The sequence below is a fragment of the Heloderma suspectum genome, chromosome 10 (genome assembly GCF_057233095.1).
Source record: "Heloderma suspectum isolate Gila_16-S chromosome 10, 16-S_ref, whole genome shotgun sequence".
NCBI classification, from domain to species: Eukaryota; Metazoa; Chordata; class Lepidosauria; order Squamata; family Helodermatidae; genus Heloderma; species Heloderma suspectum.
This window is the reverse complement of record NC_139467.1, coordinates 21,468,805-21,487,066: the sequence shown is the minus strand read 5'-3', so window position 1 is coordinate 21,487,066 and position 18,262 is coordinate 21,468,805. Positions and strand designations below refer to the sequence as shown.

Here is an 18,262-nt window from a genome sequence, read left to right as displayed (position 1 = left end):
CCAACCTGCGGAATCTGCTGCAGACCAGCCCTTTCAGGCCCTGCGAGGTCCATGGACTTTCAGATCTTTTTTTTTTACTTTCCCGAAGTTTATGCAAATACATTCATAGGAAAACATGCACCTTTCTGCTGAGAGACTGGAAAATAGATGCAGGGAAAAGTTGAATAGAATGGGAGACAATATGCTAAATGTTACGTACTAACGTAAGTTATGTAAATTGTTGTGAACCTTCTTACAGAATTATTTGCATGTTTTTCCACATAATGAAAAAAAAAAACCCAAATCTGTCTGTGAACGGACACTGGAATGAACAACACCGCACAATCCACAAAACACACATGGATGGATTTCACAAAATCCAGACATCCCTAGCGTCAAGCAAATAACTGGATCAGGCTACGCTCTCACTCCATTTCCAATGTTCAGGTATGAGTGCCATTACTTATGTAGCCAAAATGACACCACCGACACACAAGAGGGAGGTATCAGCAGGCTTGGAGGATCCCAGAAGTTTGTAGGAATTTAAAAAGCCTTTGGGGGGGGGGAACCCTAAGCCCCCCCCCCAACTGCCCAACTAAGACATTGTGTGCTCAATGGCCAGGGAATATTGAATGTTGGGGAGGGGAACACAAAAATGGTTGGGAGAAGGAAGGGCAAGGAGTATCTTAGAGAAGAGCATGGCTGACTGAAAAGCTGGAACAGTGAACAGAAGTACTTCATGCTGCAACATTTTGTTGCAGGTCCCACTGGTTAACAGACCCACAGACAAGAAAACCAGCCTAGTGAAATGGGGGGGGGGGCAAAGAAAATTGTGAGTTGGAAATCATGAAGCAATTTCCGAACCATCTTTTAAAAGAAGCATCTCTTCATTCGCTGTTGCTATCCTGGCCCCACCCCCTATACACTCTTTCATCCACTTACTCCCTCTGGGCAGCGGTGACAATGGAGTCCCCTGGATCCACACCCACCACCACTTAGAGGAGGAGGGTAGGTGAGCAAGTGGAAGCTGCAGTGGTAGCTCATGCCTGCTGTCACTCAGGGCCAAACTAAACATTCTGTCTGTCAACCTGTGTGTAAGTGTGCATGGCCCTGATTCAGATCAGGACTATGGTGCTCTGGGAGTGGGGTGGGGGGTTAAACTTTTCCTCCCACCCATTTTTTGGGCGAAATTCCACCCACCCCTATGAGGGAGAGTTAAAGAAAAAGTCGCCATTGACTTCAGTGGAGACTTTTCTTTTTTTAAACAGTGTCCACATGAAAAATGGGTTAAATACAGAGCAGGACCACACTGCTCTGAGAGGGGAGTGTTAAACCTCCCCCCGATCTCGGAGCACTGTAGTCCCGATCCAAATTGTGGCCACACATGCTTACATGGAAGTAGATAAAACTATCAGGCATAGCTGCACTATGGGCGGTAGAACGTTTAGTTTGTTCCTCATTCTTTCCAAGTGGGGGTAGAGTAAGGGAATGAGAGGAAAAGAGAAAGAGGAAAGAAGGCCCGTCTGAGGGCAAGCTGCCATGAGTCCCCCAAAGGCTGGTCTCAATTCTGGAGGGAGGAACAAGGGCTCCCCCTACCCATCTCTGAGCCCTTTGGGAAAACAGGTTCTGGGAAATTAAGGCAACTGTTTGCTACCCTTCCACACCCACCCACCTTTTCTGTGAGCCCCCAACACTCCCGCTCCTTAGGACAATGTGGCCAAGGACGGGGATGATGGTGGTCTAAGCCCTCCATACCATTTTGGCATTGAAGCCCCTTTCTCTCACTCCAGTCATCTATACAGTACACAAATGCTGCCGTTCCCTCAATAAAACATGACGGGGTGGGGAAGAAGGGGCAGCAAAATTAATTTTCACTTGGGGCAGCAAAATAGCGTGAGTCTGCTTTATGGAGAATCTGGCAAGACCTCACTAAATGTGGGATGTTCCTCACAAGTGTAGGGCACCTGAGAAGTAAGGGAAGGAAAACATATGCGCAAGGGGGCCGATTGATCCTCAGGATCTTTTTGGTGAGGCTTTCTCCTCTGCTCAGTTCTGTATCACAGCTGTGGTCATCACTTCTGTTCTATCGTCTTCTTGATCCATGGCACGATACAGCAGACTTTGGCATACACACCCGGATTCCCTCTTGTGGCGCACACGCGCAACCCCCAAGAAACCACGCCTTCGAGTTGCCCATTACAGACGAGTGGTCCCCCAGAGTCACCCTGTAGGGAGAAGTGGCAGAAATATTCAGCAGACACACCCATATTCATTTGATGCACTAATTTATTTTATGCTATTTGAGTTCAATTCAGGGCACAATCCTATGCATGTTTAGACAGAACAAAGTCCTATAACTCGGGAATGTTGAGAGTTGTAGAACTTTTTTCTAGGGCTGTGTAGGGACCTCCTGACTTACTTTGGAGGCCGATTCAGACCTTCCTTGGCCCGATCCAGAGGTGGGCTGACCTGCTTTGGCCTCCAGATCTGAAGAGAGATCTGGACAGCTGAAGCAGCCCCCCTACGCAGCCGTGCAAGTCCCGTGCCCACCCCCTGCCCAGCCACGTGAGCCCCCTGCTTCTCCTTATGTGGATCCGTGGGGAGCACCACAGCCGTTGTTGTCTTGGAGGGAGTTGCCATGTTCTTTTAAAACGGCAACTCTTCTTCTGGTAATTTAAGTGTTGCGTAGCTAGTGGCCATAAAGGGGGCATCTATGCAACATTACAGGCATAGATGGACCCTTTTTGGCCAAAATCTATGCAACATTTAATTACATGAAGGCCCATTTACGGCTGTGGGCGCTCCCCACAGGTCCAAGTAATGAGCAGGGGGCTCGTGCAGCTGGATGGGCCACTGTCTGGTCTGGACTGGTCTGGACTACCCCAAAGCACTTTGGATTGATCCAACCTGCTTTGGGGTGTTTTGGCCCAACCTCAACCAGCTCCGGAACCAGACCACTTCAGTCCGAATCACCCCAATCCGATTTGGCATTTAGACTGAAGTGGTGCACAGCCTACTTTTTTCTGTCTAAACATGCATAGGATTGCACTTTAAATAGCCAATTTTTCTGTGTATAATGATTGATTTTGGTTCATTTATCAGGGTAAGGCCATAGCTTAGTGGCAGAACACAAACTTTGCATGGAAAATGTTTCATGTTCAATCCCCAGGATCTCTGGGTAGGCTGGGAAGGACTCCTATCTGAAGCACTGCAGAGCCACTGCCAGGCAGTGTAAGTCAGTAGTCCTCAAACGTTTCACACCCAGGATCCACCTTTAGCCAAAACATGCATTTGGGAACCCACTTCTTATTTTTTTTTTTTAACTATATATTGGTTGGGTGCTGCTGCTGCTATTGTGATCCATCCTAGGTCAGGCTGCACTCCAAGACTAGGTCATGACCCAGCACCGATTGAAGACCAATGGTGTAGACTAGTCTTTCCCAACCTCGGGACTCCAGATGTCATGGAACTACAACTTCCCCATCATGCCCAGCCAACATGTCCAGTGGTCAGAGATGATCGGAATGGTAGTCCAACAATATCCGGGGATCCAAGGTTGAGAAAGGCTGAGTGTAGACATTACTGAGCTAGATGGGCCATGGAATCATGGTTCCCATTGTTTAGGAGGCCGGGAACAGTGGGCTGTGGCTTAATGTGAGTTTGCTAACCAGGATCTTAAACCAACCTGAAAATGGTGGTTTGAGATCATAGACATTAAACCTAGTGGAAGCTGGTGGCTCCTATTTCAGTCATGCTGCAAATCCATTCAGGGTTTCAGCCAGAACCAGCCAGACCTCTAAAGGAGCTGCCCAAGGTGCTGCTTCAGCCCCACTGAAATAGGAGCCACCAGCCTCTACTGATTAAATCACAGTTCCCCATTTCAGATATAACCTATTTTTAAACCAGGATTAAGCACCGAGGAAAGAAGCAGGCTAGGAGAAGGGTGAGGAAGGAACACACAGTCCCGTAGCTCATTCCTGTCTGCTAAAACTATCGTGTAGAACTGAGCAGCCAAAGCTGACCACAGTGAGACCTGACCTAGCGCTTTCTCGGAAGGGAGGCCATGTCTCTATGCAACAGGCCCTCACTTGCCCATCCATTCTCCTCTCACCTGGCAAGAGTCAGTGCCTCCTTCTGGTACTCCAGCACACATCATGTATGGCGTAATAGCACCGTAATATGCTCGATTGCATACCTGATCCGGAACAATGTTGACATTTCCACACTGTAGCTGAGCTGGAAGCTTTACTGGAAGATATATAAAATACCGAGAGGTCAATGGTAATGGAAAGCAGAAAACTTTAGTGATGCTTGAGGAATTTCATCTTTGCAAAATTCTATATGATAGGGCTGGAGGACCTGTGACCCTTCAGATGTTATGGGACTACAGTTCCCATCAACACTGACCATTGGCCATGCTGCTTGGGGCTGATGGGATTTAGAGTCCAACAACTTCAGGTGGGCCACAGGTTCCTCACTCCTGTTATACAAAATGACCTGATCCGCCTCTCTCCAACTAATGTGCAGGTTGGAAGGTTGCTATGCACCAGATTCCGTGCTTCTCCAAATGATGTGATATAGTTCACGGCAATTTGAATGGATCAAAGTACACATTTGAATCCCTATTTTGAGAGGATTTTATTTTTTAAAAACACCCCCCCCACAGATGAATGCAGAAATAGAACAGAATGGAATTATGGGTAAAAACTTGCAGGATTAGGAATCTGAACATATCCTGGTTAGTAAACTAACATTAAGCCACACTTTGATCATGGTTTCGTGCCTTGGTTAGTAAACCCACATTAAACCAGTTCCCTGTTACATCCAAAACAGGGAACTGTGGTTTAATTAAAGCCAGTGTACAAAGAGGGGAGGATCGAGGGAGGAGCATGTATGCCTAATGTTTGCCTGCAGCTTTCTAAATCATGGAGTAGGAAATTGGGATGGTTAAATTCGAAGCAGCTCAATATAAGGTATCTTTCTTTGTTCCTAAGATTGGCTGCATTTAGGCTAATCTACCAGCTTTACGGCCGCAAATGGCGCCCACTACGCCATTTGTGTCTGGAGCCTGACTTACAGCGATAGCCTGACTTACAGCGATATGGCCCGGCAATGGCTGCTGGCCGTATCGACATTCACCAGCGAAGTGGAACTGGTGGCTGGCTCTGCAGGATCAAGGCGGAGTGGAGCCGGCCTGGACAGATTCCAGGGGAGAGGAACGGATTGCCTCCCCCACCCGTGGATCCCCCCCCCCCCGGAATGGGGTAAGTGATCCGCCCATCCCTAGTAGTTTCTCGTTTTGTTTTATAATGTTGTGTAATGCATCCTTCCACAACCTCCAGATGAACTGGTCTACAATTCCTATCACCTCGGCCAGGAATACCTAATCACCCCTCCAGCCAGCCAGCCATGCTATTTGTGGATGATGGGAGTTTTAGTTCAACATATCTGGAGGTTACCAGGTTGGGGAAGGCTACTCCAGGGGGCTAAAAACATTATTTCTGAAGGGCTGTTTGATGCAATCCTGTTTCTAGAGTTTGTCACTGCACCTTGAGGAGATCTGGTGGTGCCCCAGCCAGAGACGGTGCATGGCTGCCTGTCACTAGGGCAGCTGGAAGGTAGCTGTACTGTCTTCACAGCCTCAGAGAGTTTGGCGCATGGTCTAAGCCGGAGCAGCATATAATCCTTGTCATTGTTTCTTCCATTATATTCTGGGTGTACTTTAACTTCGGCAATATTCAAGCACTGTTCGCTTCTTTCAATCCTGTTCAAGTTATGCTTCCCTAGGCACACCTTTATCCTATGTAGACACAAAGCAAAAATAAAACAGAATAAACATCAAAAGCAGTGGAAGGCAGGGATGGGGGAGGAATTCGTTTGGTTTGCATTTTAATGTGAACGTTAATAATTTCACAGTTGTGAACCAATATGTGATGGAATCACAGTATGTGATGGAATAGAACTCAGCTATTCTTTGGAATTTGTACTTCTGCAAATTTTTTAATGGAGTTCTCCAAGCAAAAAGTGCATACAAAAATGCATATATTCAGAGAAAGTGCACACAAAAATGGGCTGGAGGGGTGATTAGGCAGATCAAGCAAATTCTTTATATTTGTATCATCTTACCCCTTCTGCTCTATTAGAAAATTCTATAATCAAATGCATCCAAGAGAAATCTGGAATTAAAAATGAGATTCCAATAGAAATACCACTGAATATAGCCTTCTGGCCCAAGAGTTATAAAAATGTCTCATCTCTGAGGTTTGCCAGATGTGAGACAATTGTACCAAGCCATTAGAAATAGATCATTAGCACCCTTTAACTGATTAGAAAGGAATCCCGATAAGGAGATGCCAATGTTAATTTTAAGGTTACGACTTTCACTTAGCAGAGTTAGGGATGGACGAAAGTCACTTACCTGTCCTCGAAGCTTTTTGCGGTGGGGGGGAGGCGCTTCGCTGCTCCCCCCGTGAAGTTCAGTCCGGGGGGGGAGGCTTCCCACCTCGCCCGGCCGAAATTCAGGCCGGGGGGGGAGGCTTCCCACCTCTCCCGGCCGAAATTCAGGCCGGGGAGGAGGCGCCTCGCCTCGCCCAGCCGCGAACTAAAAAGTAAAAAAACAACAACAACGCCCCGTGATAGGCTACGTGACGATTAACGTAGCCTATCACGGCTAGATCTGCAAAGTCAGCCGTGATAGGCTACGTTAATCGTCACGTAGCCTATCACGGGTGACTTTAAAAAAAAAAAAGCACGTACGCCAATGGCAGCCCCCATAGGGAGCCGCCATTCGCGTTCCTTATTTGGTCGCTGTAGTCTACGTAAATCTTTACATAGACTATGGCAACCAAATAAGGAACGGGAATGGCGGCTCCCTATGGGGGCCGCCATTATCCGTACGCGCTTTTTTTTTTTTTTAAAGTCACCCGTGATAGGCTACGTGACGATTTACGTAGCCTATCACGGCTGACTTTGCAAATCTAGCCGTGATAGGCTACGTTAATCGTCACATAGCCTATCACAGGGGCGTTTTTTTTTCTTTTCTTTTCTTGGAATGGCGGCGGCGGCAGCCGGTCAAAAGACCGGCTGCCGCTCCCCCCCCGGACAAACACCCGCCGAACCGCCGGCCGGACCCACCGCCGGGAGGGACATTCGCCAAAGGTAAGTCCCGTCCCGGGGGGGGGGGGTGCGGCGGGTGCGGAGAATTTCTCCCCGAAACTTGTTCGGGGGGCCGAACACGTTGGCGCTCGGCCCCCCGAAGTTTCTCCGCCAACCCTAAGCAGAGTACCATAAAACAATGAGGCCAGGTAAGCTATCAGAACAAAGAAGCCTCATTCCAGACTGTAAATATGCAGGAAAAACAAGCTCGCAAGACAGGACGATATCAAACAAACCTGTTTGTGTCAAAAACATACCTGTAACATGTCAAAGCAAGCAAAAATATTTAGATAAGTATGTTGTGACGCGCATTAATTGCGATAAGAAGCTTCAAAATTTGACAGTCTTATTTAGGAACATAGGAAGCTGCCTTATACTAAGTCAGACCCTTGGCCCATCTAGCCCAGCATTGTCGACACTGACTGGCAGCAGCGGCTCTCCAGGGTTTCAGGCAGGATTCTTTCCAAGCCCTACCTGGAGAAGCTGGGGATCGAACCTGGGACCTTCTGCATGCAAAGCAGGTGCTCCGTCACACTGAGCTATGGCCTCATTTAGACATATGAAAATTTAAAGTAGAAAGTTTATCTTTAAAATTCTTAAATAAAAAATATAAATTGTAGTAAAAATAGTTTGGACATATTTTATAGCTTCCAAAAAAAGTATATAAGGGAAACTCAGGACACGCAACCGTAGAAGCTATCCTTTAGGATCAGCTTTCCCTAATGTGTTGCCCATAGAATCAACCTGGTAAGCTTGATATTCTCATTGAGAACTAGCAAATGTACTTGAGCCTGCTTAGAAGCCTTGTTTTAAAATCATGTTAAAAGTTTCATGTGTTTGCATAAGCTCTTACATTCAGTACTGTTATGCTAATACTTTGTAGTAAAAAGACAAAGACAAATCTTGTCTGAAAGAGTGTTTCTTAAGAAACAGAATTCTGTATCACCCATATCAAGAGCAAAGTATTGAGTTTACTCTTACTTTTAAGAGAAATCTGGCTGTATACAGAGGAAACAAATAAGCAGTGGTTGCTAACGTACTGACAGTATAGTTTAAGAGAATCTGCCACGGTCAGTTAAAATATTGTTCAAAAATGCATTATATTAGGAAAATTGCGTACAAATTGCATAGAAAAATGCAGGCTTAAAAAACATTCTCGAAGTTCAGGATGAAGCGTAAGACTGGAAAAACTGAAAACTGAGAGAAATTGATCGATCTGTCCATCTCTGGTGGAGGGTAGGGATGCCTGGGGAATTCAAACTTTGGACTGCCCTGATCCACACCTCTCAGGTCTAATGTACGCAGGGCCGGCCCTACCATGATGCAGACTGATGTGCCCACATCAGATGGTGGAGCAGGACGAGTAGTCAATTGTACCACTCCCCCCCACCCCCCACGAAGGCCCGCCACCCTGCCACCGCCAACGGGTGCTCCAGAGAGCACCACCAGCTGCTTTCCCACTGTGGCATTTGCCAAAGGGAGAACATGAATGGCGGGGCTCTCTGGAGCAGCCAGCCACCCTCCCATTGTGTGTGCCTGACTTTCCCTTACTGGTGGGCCCTGGGAGATTGTATGCCCAAATCTCAAGAGACCTGTCCAAACTCTTGTGAGAGTGCAATCTCACGAGAGTTCGAGCACGTTCTCTCAGGATGTGTCCAAGCTCTTGTGAGAGCCCCGCAGCCAGGGAGGGCATGAGGTGGCAAGGTAAGTTGGGCCGGGGCGGAGTGTACAGATCAGATCTTGGCTATCCACATAGCTATTTGTGTTTCTTGGATCATTGCGACACCATTCTCAGCTCCAAAAAGCCTCTCAAAATATGTTTAGAAATGTATATTTTGAAACACGGTTTGCCTATGCTTCTGTAAATGGACTGAAGTCAGATTTGACTTTCAGCTTGGCAGATGGACCAGTCAGGGATGTCTCTTCAAACCACTGTTATTTGCTAGTACAACAGAAATAATGATGTCTCAATCATTAACAACTGGGAGATGCTAATACTGGATTTTGTATAGGTTGGAAAAAGAGTGAGAATCCCGGCTAAACAATGTATATGGTTAAAGATTCAGGTGGTGTGTGTTTTCCCTGATTTAACTGGTAGAATTAGAGCAGCTAACCCGGCTTACTTACACACCTACAGTAATTATTTTTTCAACTTGCATCTATACATATACATTCGCATCTGTCAATTGGGTGCAGATCTGTGTCCTGTTTTGCCCTCTTTTTGGATGATGCATTTCCTCTGTTTTGACAATAAGTAAGGGGCCATCCTACAAGGAAAACAGAAACACTTTTGCCTGGCACCTAAGCAACAGGAACAAGGCCTCCAGGCCTCCACTGGGAGGGCATTCCAGAGGCAAGGAGACCCCACTGTCTGAATTCAACAGGGTTTTGTTGCCATTCACTTTTGCTGAATTGCACTGCCAGGCTTTAGGGCAAGGCTGTCACTTCTCCCCGAATGAATACTTCCTTTCCCCTCCCTGCCATTCTACCCTTGCTAGTGCTTTCTTTGACTTACCTTTGTCTGGGTCTGCAGTGGGCTGCTGAGAGCACCCAGCACGGATGCACTAAGGTCCCTCCGCAATTAATTCTCCAGTTACCACTCCGTCCACCCACAAGGGCTGCCTGGAAGGCTCTGGAGTGTTGCGGGCAGCTATACCCTCCGATGATTCGGTCCCCTGTCCCTTGGTTCGCAAAGGCTGAAATAAAACACACACAAAAAGAGCAAATCACCGTAGCATCACCACTTGCTGGAAATGTCCCACTAGTGAGACAATGGTCTCCATTCAGACCATTCTAAAGCTGGCTTGGGCGGAAGGTTGATCACAGCTCTTCAGTCCCCGACTGCCTGCTGGCTTGAGACAGCAATATCTAAAGCAGGGTTTGGAGGTCCAGGGACCATTTTTGCCCAGGGACATCCTCCCGCCCCCCAATGGGCTGCAGTCTGAGGGGCAACCCGAAAAGCAAATGAAAACATGTAAGGGAAAAAAAGGCATTCATAGCTGCTATGGTGCACCAAAAGCATGACCCTTTGGCACTCCATAGCAGCTGCAGATGCCATCCCGCCCCATGTAAAATTTTTGGATGGTTTACTCCAAATTCAGCATGGGATGAAGTGGGGGGCAGTAGCAACGGCCACTGGCTGCACATTGCCTGCCCCTGATCTAAAGGAATATCTCCCATATATACAGACCCTTAGATAATCTTCGGAGGCCTTCCTCTGGGTGCCCCTGCTGAAGGAAGTCAGGTGGGTGATTACAAGAGAGAGGGCCTCCTCAGTTGTGGCTCTCCATTTATGGAATGCCCTCCCCAAAGAGGCCCACCTGGTGCCTACACTGTTATCTTTGCAACCCCAGGCAAAGCCCTTTCTTTTCTCCCAGGCATTTTAGAGACTGAGTTTTTAGAGCTTATGGCTATTTTTATATATGCTGTGCTGTTTGTTGTGCTGGACTCTACTGTATTTTATTCTTTTAACTATGGTAATCCGTCCAGAGAACATTTGTTATTGGGTAGATTAAAAATACCACAAACAAAAGGGAGAGGGCGTACCCAGGATCATATCATGTGAGACATAATTCAACCGTGAAGAGTAGTTTTCTGCTGTGGCACCCTGGCTGTGGAATGAGCTCCCTAGAGAGGTTTGCCTGGCGCCTCCATTGTACTCCTTCCGGCACCAAGCGAAAGCCTTTTTATTCTCCCAGTATGTTAGCATTTTAGCTTCCTAATCTTTTAGCTCTAGTATTTTAAATCCTGCATTGCTGCTAGGTTTTACTCTGTTATATTGTGGTTTCAAGCGTTCATATTTTATATTGTTTTATGCTGCACTTTGTGCTTTTAATTTTTGTGAACTGCCCAGATTGCTTTGGCTATTGGGCTGTATAGAAATTAATTATATTATTTATTTAATTAATAATTAATAATTTCACCAGCTCCCCCTGCTGGCTGGGATGTACTACGGGGCAACCAGGAAGAGGGCCTTCTCAGTGGCAGTGCCCTATTTGTAGGCTTGCCTGACACTAGGACTGGTGTTGGCACCTGGTCTCCTTGGGCAGCTGCCAGATCACCAGCAGGACCCAGTGCTGATACCTGCTCTGAGCCATCCGTTAAAAACAACAGCCACACAACCACACCATCACTTAGCATTGTGGGCAAACCAGGCCATTGCTCTAGCCAATTTATACATCCTCTGTAACCTGTAGGGTGTTAAGTACCATATATAAATTATCTTATAAAAATAATCTCTTGCAGCAAAATGCATATATTGTTGTCAGCCTCTTGTACATAAATCCTTCCATTGCTTGTCCAATATATTCAGGTCTTTCCCCAGCTCATTTTAATCAGCATTTTTTGCTCTTGGTGTTCCAGTAGTATAGCCCACGTTGCTAATGTTTCAGCATTAGACAAAACCCTTTTTTTCACTGCACAGGGCCTTAACATCCATGCACATGTATTTAAGACGCTGAACTGCAGACTGGAAGGTCGGCAGGTCAGCAGTTCGAGTCCCGAGTGCTGCGTGACGGAGTGAGCTCCCGTCTTCAGTCCCAGCTCCTGCCAACCTAGCAGTTCGAAAGCAAGAAATTGCAAGTAGATACATAGGTACCGCCTCGGCGGGAAAGGTAACAGCGTTCCGTGCACCTCGGTGTTCAGTCATGCCAGCCACATGACCACGGAAGCGTCTTCGGACAGCGCTGGCTCTTCGGCTTAGAAACGGGGATGAGCACTGCATCCTAGAGTCGGACACGACTGGTTGGGGACACCTTTACCTACTATGGTTAAGGAGCAACCAGCCACCACGCATAGGGTGAATTTCTATAGACTGGCGTGGTGGTGGTGGTAGAGAGAACTGACCCCCGAAGAATGGCAACGCACTGGGACCAGGATACTAAATGGAGCATCTTCTCCCATATAAGCCTTCCTGTTTGACTGGGCTTTCCTTCATACCCCGTCAACATTTGAGGTGCAACTGGCTGGAACATGGGAGAAGGCTTTTTCTTTGGCCGTGCCCAGGATTTGGAACTCCCAGCAGTGCCGGCCCTACCATTAGGCAGAGCGAGTGTCAGGGTGGACACTGAGCCCATAGAATCCCAGAGTAGTTCTGATTCTGAGGAAGAGGAGCTGCTCCTGGGAGAGGAGCGCGCTCATCTTTCCCAGGGCCAACAGCTGACAGAGATTCCTCCCACTGGCATTCCTAGCTTAGATAGCAGTCCTGGGAGTGACAGAGCGCGGGAAGCAGACTTGCTGGATGCACGACGCCGACGCAAAGAGCGGCGGCAAATGGAGGGCGCGGAAAGGAGGCGTAGTGCCCGGTTGGCACGCAAACAACGGTTGCACCCAGAGGATCCAAGGGAAAAGGGGAGGGACTCTCCCTAGCCCATACGTTCAGGGTCTACCAGTGATTCCCTTTCAAACGGGGACCAACTCTTCCAACTTAGGGCGTAGGTACTCTGCTGCTCATATCTAGTTGCTAACAGTAAAGTTGTTAAGTTGTAAAAGAGGAATAAAGCTTTGAAAAGAATCCCTTTGTCTGTGTCTGGACTTGGCTACTAGATTAGACTGAGAGAGGCCTCCAAGGAGCCCTTGACAGTGAGGTTTCCACCTCAGGCAGCTGATTTTGAGTGTCAGAAAAGGGTAGAGTGGCCACTTATGGATCACCAAAAAAGAGGAAATGCATCACCCCCAAAAGGACAAAAGATAACACAAATTTGCATAAAATTTGTAGCTGCTGATTTGTATGTACTGATGCTGTCAGGGTTCCCCTTTTTACCTGGACCCCTTCATCAACTTTTTAAGGGTCTCTTGCCTCCTTAAGAGTCCCCCCTTCCCTCTTTTCTCTTCCCCTTTCCAATAACATGGAGATGTTAGGCTGTAGATGTGGGGGGGGGGAGTTGGCACTCTAGACATGGGGCTTAATAGTTTACTGGTAAATTAAAGCAAGCAAATTACAACTAAAGGTATTTACAGAATAGAGCTGAGTGATACAAAAGGCATTAAGAGAAAATAAAAGTTGCAAAATGCAAGTTCCTTTGCCCTAGCTGTACTTGGACTTCTCCAGGCTGCTTCTTCCTGCTCCCTCTTTAGGATCTTCCCAACTCTGCTCTTACTGGCTTTCTCACTCTCTTTATATACCCTTCTCCCTCAAAACTGAAAGTACTGCTTCAGACATGAAGAAATGAAACTTAACCAGAGAAATGAAACTAGCCCTCTCAGGGAACCCCCTCCCCACAGAAAAACTGAGGCCTCTAGGTCTGATCTTTTTTCCTTGCCTTGCCTCTGTAGGCCTCAAACCTTCACAGATGCAAATTTAGAAAATTATTATAATTTAAATAGAAATATAGTAAAACCCACCATAGTGTGGAAGACTGTGACCAAGTGACCTATTTTAATCTCCCTGGCAAATCAGTCCTTGATGGGTTTTTACCTGCTATCTCTCTTTCTTTTTATCTTATTCATTTATATTTTTATTGTTATTTTAAAGTTTTATCATGCTGTAAGCCATCTTGAGCTTTTTAAAGTCAAGGTTAAAATATTTAAAAATAAATATGTTTCCCAAAGCCAAAACAGGTGCAACACAAGGAATTTTGATGTTCCAGGGATAGACTACCAGTTGGTAAAAAGGGATCGTTGGAGCATATGTATATTGCCGTTTGTCATTGGGTATCATTTTATATATCTAGCTGGTTAAATGTACAGCATGTTTATAATCTTCATCTTGTATATCATCACACCAGTCTGCCTGGTAGGCCATTATTACTTCCAGATGAGGAAATGAGGGAGTACTCCTGGGCCTTCCAGCGAGTTCCTGTCTGAGAACCCAGGTCCATAGCCTACACATGAGGTCTCCAACGTAGTCCTCATAGGCACTAATGCACCGACACACTTCTCTTGCCACCCACAAGGCTTTCTGCCCCTCCTGATTTTTATTTTATTTCTTAAGATTTTAAAAAAAAATTATGCTGGGAGGTTGGCATCCTGCAAGGTAAAGTTCTGTCCTCCAGCACCAACTTTACTTGGGTTCAAAAGAGTGTTTTTGTATTTTGGAACTCAGAACAACATCTGCCTTGTACTTAGTTTCTTGGGCAAGTTATGTTTCTTTTCATCTCACCGCTTTGCCTTCTGGGCAACGACTGTTTCGTGACCAGCCACGCATACCATGGCAGCCATTTTATGAAAGGGCAAGCCACCCAATGGCAGCCATTTTGTGAGAGCACCCAATACACTCCATCAAAATTCCAAATGTGCCCACTGAGTCAAAAGTTGGGGAACAATGTCCTAGACTCCCCCCATATAAGGCTCTCCATTTAAAATGTAGGTATATCTTTAATCCATGAACATATGAAGAGTCATTGTCAGGGTTGCCTCTGAGCATATAGAGTGTCAGAGTAGCTCAGATTCTGAGGAAGAGCTGCAACATGTGGGGGAGGAACTTTCCCAGGCTCCAGAGGCACAGCTGCATGGAGAGCCCCCCCCCCTTCACACATCCCTCGGAGTGATAGCGAACAGGGGGAGGTGAGGGAAGAACAACCTGAACTCTTAGACGGAAGACGCAGACACAGGCACAAGCAGGAAATCACAGGGGCTGAACTTTGGCGCTCTGCCCGATTGGCTCAGTGTCAACAGCTGTGCCTAGAGGTGTCACGGGAGAGGCGGAGAGCTTCCCCTCCCACCCCTTAAGTTAAGAGAGCTTGCCGCCTTTTTCCCAAACAGAGATCAACTTTCGAAGTTTCCCTTTGAAATCCTTGAAGGCTGTTTCCTTTGTAGTCTGTGACTCTCTAGCAATTTGCATCTGTATGCCTCATTAGGGTAAATGGAATTAAATCCTTGGAAATGCAGCCTCTTGTCTGAGTGTTGATTTGGCTATTGGAGTTCCCAGCCAGGCAAAAAGAGAATCCTGACAGTCATGCTGGATCAGACCAAAGGCCTATTTGGTCCAGAATTCTCTTCTCAGTGGCCAACCAGTTGTGAGAAGCCTACGAACAGGACTTGAGTGCAATAACACCTTCCCACTTCTGGTGCCCTGCAACTGGTATTGAGAGGTATGCTGCCTCTGATACTGGACGTAATATATGGATCTCATGACTAGTCGCCACTGATAGCCTCAATATCCATGTATTTGTTTAATCCCTCTTTAAAGCCACCCAAGTTGGAGGCCATCAATACATCCTGTGGTAGTGAATTCCATAGTTTGACTATACACTGTATAAGGGAGTTATTTATTGTATGTATTTCTTTAGAACATTTTTGGATCCCTCTTCATTCAATGAGTGCTTGAAGCAATGACCCACAAAAATAAAGACTTCATTTTGTCTGTCCTGAATCCCCACCTCTCAGCATCATTCTTCTCCTGTTCTCCCTGAAACTGTTTTTGTTAAGCTGCTTTTGTATCATTTATTTTATTGTGTGCTGGTTTGGTGGACGATTTATTTTTTTCTGAATTTTTGTTAAACCCATCATGGCAAACTGCCTTGATTGTCTTCAGAAAGGTGGTATGGAAATGCAATAAATATATAAATAGGCACCTTGGAGTTCCCATTGTCACAGACCTCCCACATCACTTGTAGTTTGGCCTGAAAGTTATCTGTCTGGGCTGGGGTAGCCATGTGTCCTACTTTACAGAGGACAGAGTCCAGTTTAAATATAACAAAACTCTAAAGGAGAGCAGGGAAGGTCCTTGAAATGGCCCATCACCAGTTGTTAGTCCCTGGACAGCAGAGTGAGCAGGCAGGTAGGTTACACAGGTCACCTGGTCACAGTCTTCTCCACTGTGATGAGATGTATTGTATTTCTACTTAAATTATAGTAATTACTTGCAAATGTGTATCTATACATCAATCAACGTATGCAAATGTTATGCAAATCCATGTCTTCTTTTGTCTTCTTTCTTTTGGTGATGTGCAAGTGGCCACCCTAGTCTGGGTCCAAGGCTTGTATGATATCAGAGCAGTTATGTCAATAGCAGAGGGGCTATAACACTGGGGTGGCATTAGATCCCCTGATGTTATAGCAGGCCTTGCAGCCCAGCCTAGGGTGAGATATTTGATTAGCACCAGCAAATCTCACAAGATCTGATAATGAGTGCATACATACGGGGATATTTAATAAATATATTCAAGCATGATCTACCATATAGCCTTATTCCCTGCACCCCATGGTAATGAGGTTGCATCCTAGCCTGCTCCCCGCCCCGGATTTTCTGGGCCCAGCAAAGTGTCTTCTTCCCCTTCCATGGTTGGGCCCTGATTACCAAGCATGGTTTAGGGCAAGGGGAAATGGCAACACCCATGGCTAGCAAAAAAATGGCAGAAGAGACCAGACACAACAGCTGCCACCTGCCCAAGGTAAGCATCCTGAATATCTTCAGAAATTTTGCCCCTCCCCCTGAAAAAAAACCAAACTGGAAATGGGGCATCTTTTGACAGCTCTAAAAGCCACATTGGAGGATAAATCTACCACAACTAAAGCTCAAATGAAAGAAGAAGGGGAAAAGGGACCAGCAGCCAATCTTGTCTGCTCCCCGGTGTTACTTTTGGTTACCTGCAGAGTTCATCAGAAGCAACCCAAAGACCAACAGCTTCATCATAGTTGCAAATCAACAGGAGCCCGGTCTTCTTGTCAAATTTGCTGCAGGGCAAAAGAATTGCAAGGAACACTTCATGGATGTCTGTAAGTTTAAGTCACTGATACTGGCTCCTTATCGGGCCACATGCATACCCAAACGATGATACCGAACAACATTACCACCAGTAATTTTTTATGTCAACAATTTTCCAGTAATTATTATTCATGATACATTGTCATTAATGCTTACTCTGAGTCAAGAGGAGTTATTACCACCAAAGTAAACACTTCCTTTCGGTAAGGACACGTGTGAACTTCATGGGGTCAAGGAAAGGGGTCAAGTTCAAAAGAGGAAACTATTTCTTTTCTATCAGTAATTTATTCAAGTTTTTTTAATTGGCTGTAACAATAACAATCAAATAACAGAAGGACAAAAGCAGTAATATCAATAGAGAGGAAGGACAAGACTTATATTATTTTAGTTGTTAAGTACTCAGAGAACCCTTTGAGGAGGGGCTGAAGAGCAGGATCTAAATATATACAAGAAATATGTAACTAAAATTCATGTCGGACTGTAACTCCCATCAGCCCCAGCCACCAGGCTCAGATGTCTGGGGTTGATGGGAGTTGTAGTCAGACACATTTGGCAGATGTTGGGCTGGGAAGGCTGAGATATATCATCCCTTATGGTACATAACTATGTGTTTCAGCCTGTTCTGGATGGGGTTGCATTCCCCCTGAAGGACCAGGTTTGTAGCTTGGGGGTTCTCCTACAACCATCCTTGTCACTTGAGGCTCAGGTGGCCTCAGTGGCACAGAGTGCCTTCTACCAACTTCGGTAGTTGCCCAGCTACGCCCCTATCTGGACAGAGTGCCCAACTATGCCCCTATCTGGACAGGGATAACCTGGCTTCAGTTGTCTATGGTCCAGTAACCTCCAAGTTAGATTACTGCAGTGCACTCTATGTGGGGCTGCCTTTGGAAACAGTTCAGAAGCTGCAGCTTGTGCAAAATGCAGTAGCCAGATTGATAACAGGGACCAGAAGGTCCACACATATAAGACCAACTCTGGCCTGCTTGTACTGGCTGCTTGTATGTTTCTGAGCCTGGTTCAGGGTGCTTTTTAACCTATAAAGCCTTACATGACTCTGGGCTGTAATATCTGATGGAGCACCTCTCCCAGCTCAAACATACCTGTACACTATGCTCAACATCTAAGGTCTTCCTCCAAGTGCCGACTCCAAGGGAGGCTCGGAAGACAGCAACAAGGTAGAGGGCCTTCTCTGTGGTGGCCCCCCAATTGTGGAATGATCTCCCCAATGAGGCCCGCCTGGCACCAACATTGTTATCTTTTCAGCACCAGGTTAAGGCTTTTCTCTTTTCCCAGGCATTTGGCAGCGTGTGATGAGTTTTAATTGATTCTGGATTTGTTTTATGGTTTGGCTGAGTGCTCAAAGTTGTTTTTAGATATATGTTGTCTTTGTGTATACTGTCTCTTTGTGTGTTTTTCTATTTTAAATTTTGCATACTGTATTTTTAATGTTTTAATCTTTGTAAACTGCCTAGAGTTTACAGG

The 18,262-nt window shown here is 46.2% G+C and overlaps 1 protein-coding gene across 1 annotated transcript; it reads right to left on the bottom strand.

Moving 5' to 3' along the window:
- Positions 1-2,051: 2,051 nt before the first annotated feature.
- Positions 2,052-16,705, bottom strand: LOC146337942 (kallikrein-14-like). Its single transcript, XM_084814388.1, has 5 exons — positions 16,663-16,705; positions 9,650-9,830; positions 5,529-5,779; positions 4,091-4,227; positions 2,052-2,204 (listed from the first exon to the last, which is right to left on the bottom strand). The coding sequence occupies exons 1-5, from the start codon at positions 16,703-16,705 to the stop codon at positions 2,052-2,054; spliced, it is 765 nt and encodes a 254-aa protein (XP_084670514.1).
- Between the last annotated feature and the right edge of the window lie 1,557 nt (positions 16,706-18,262).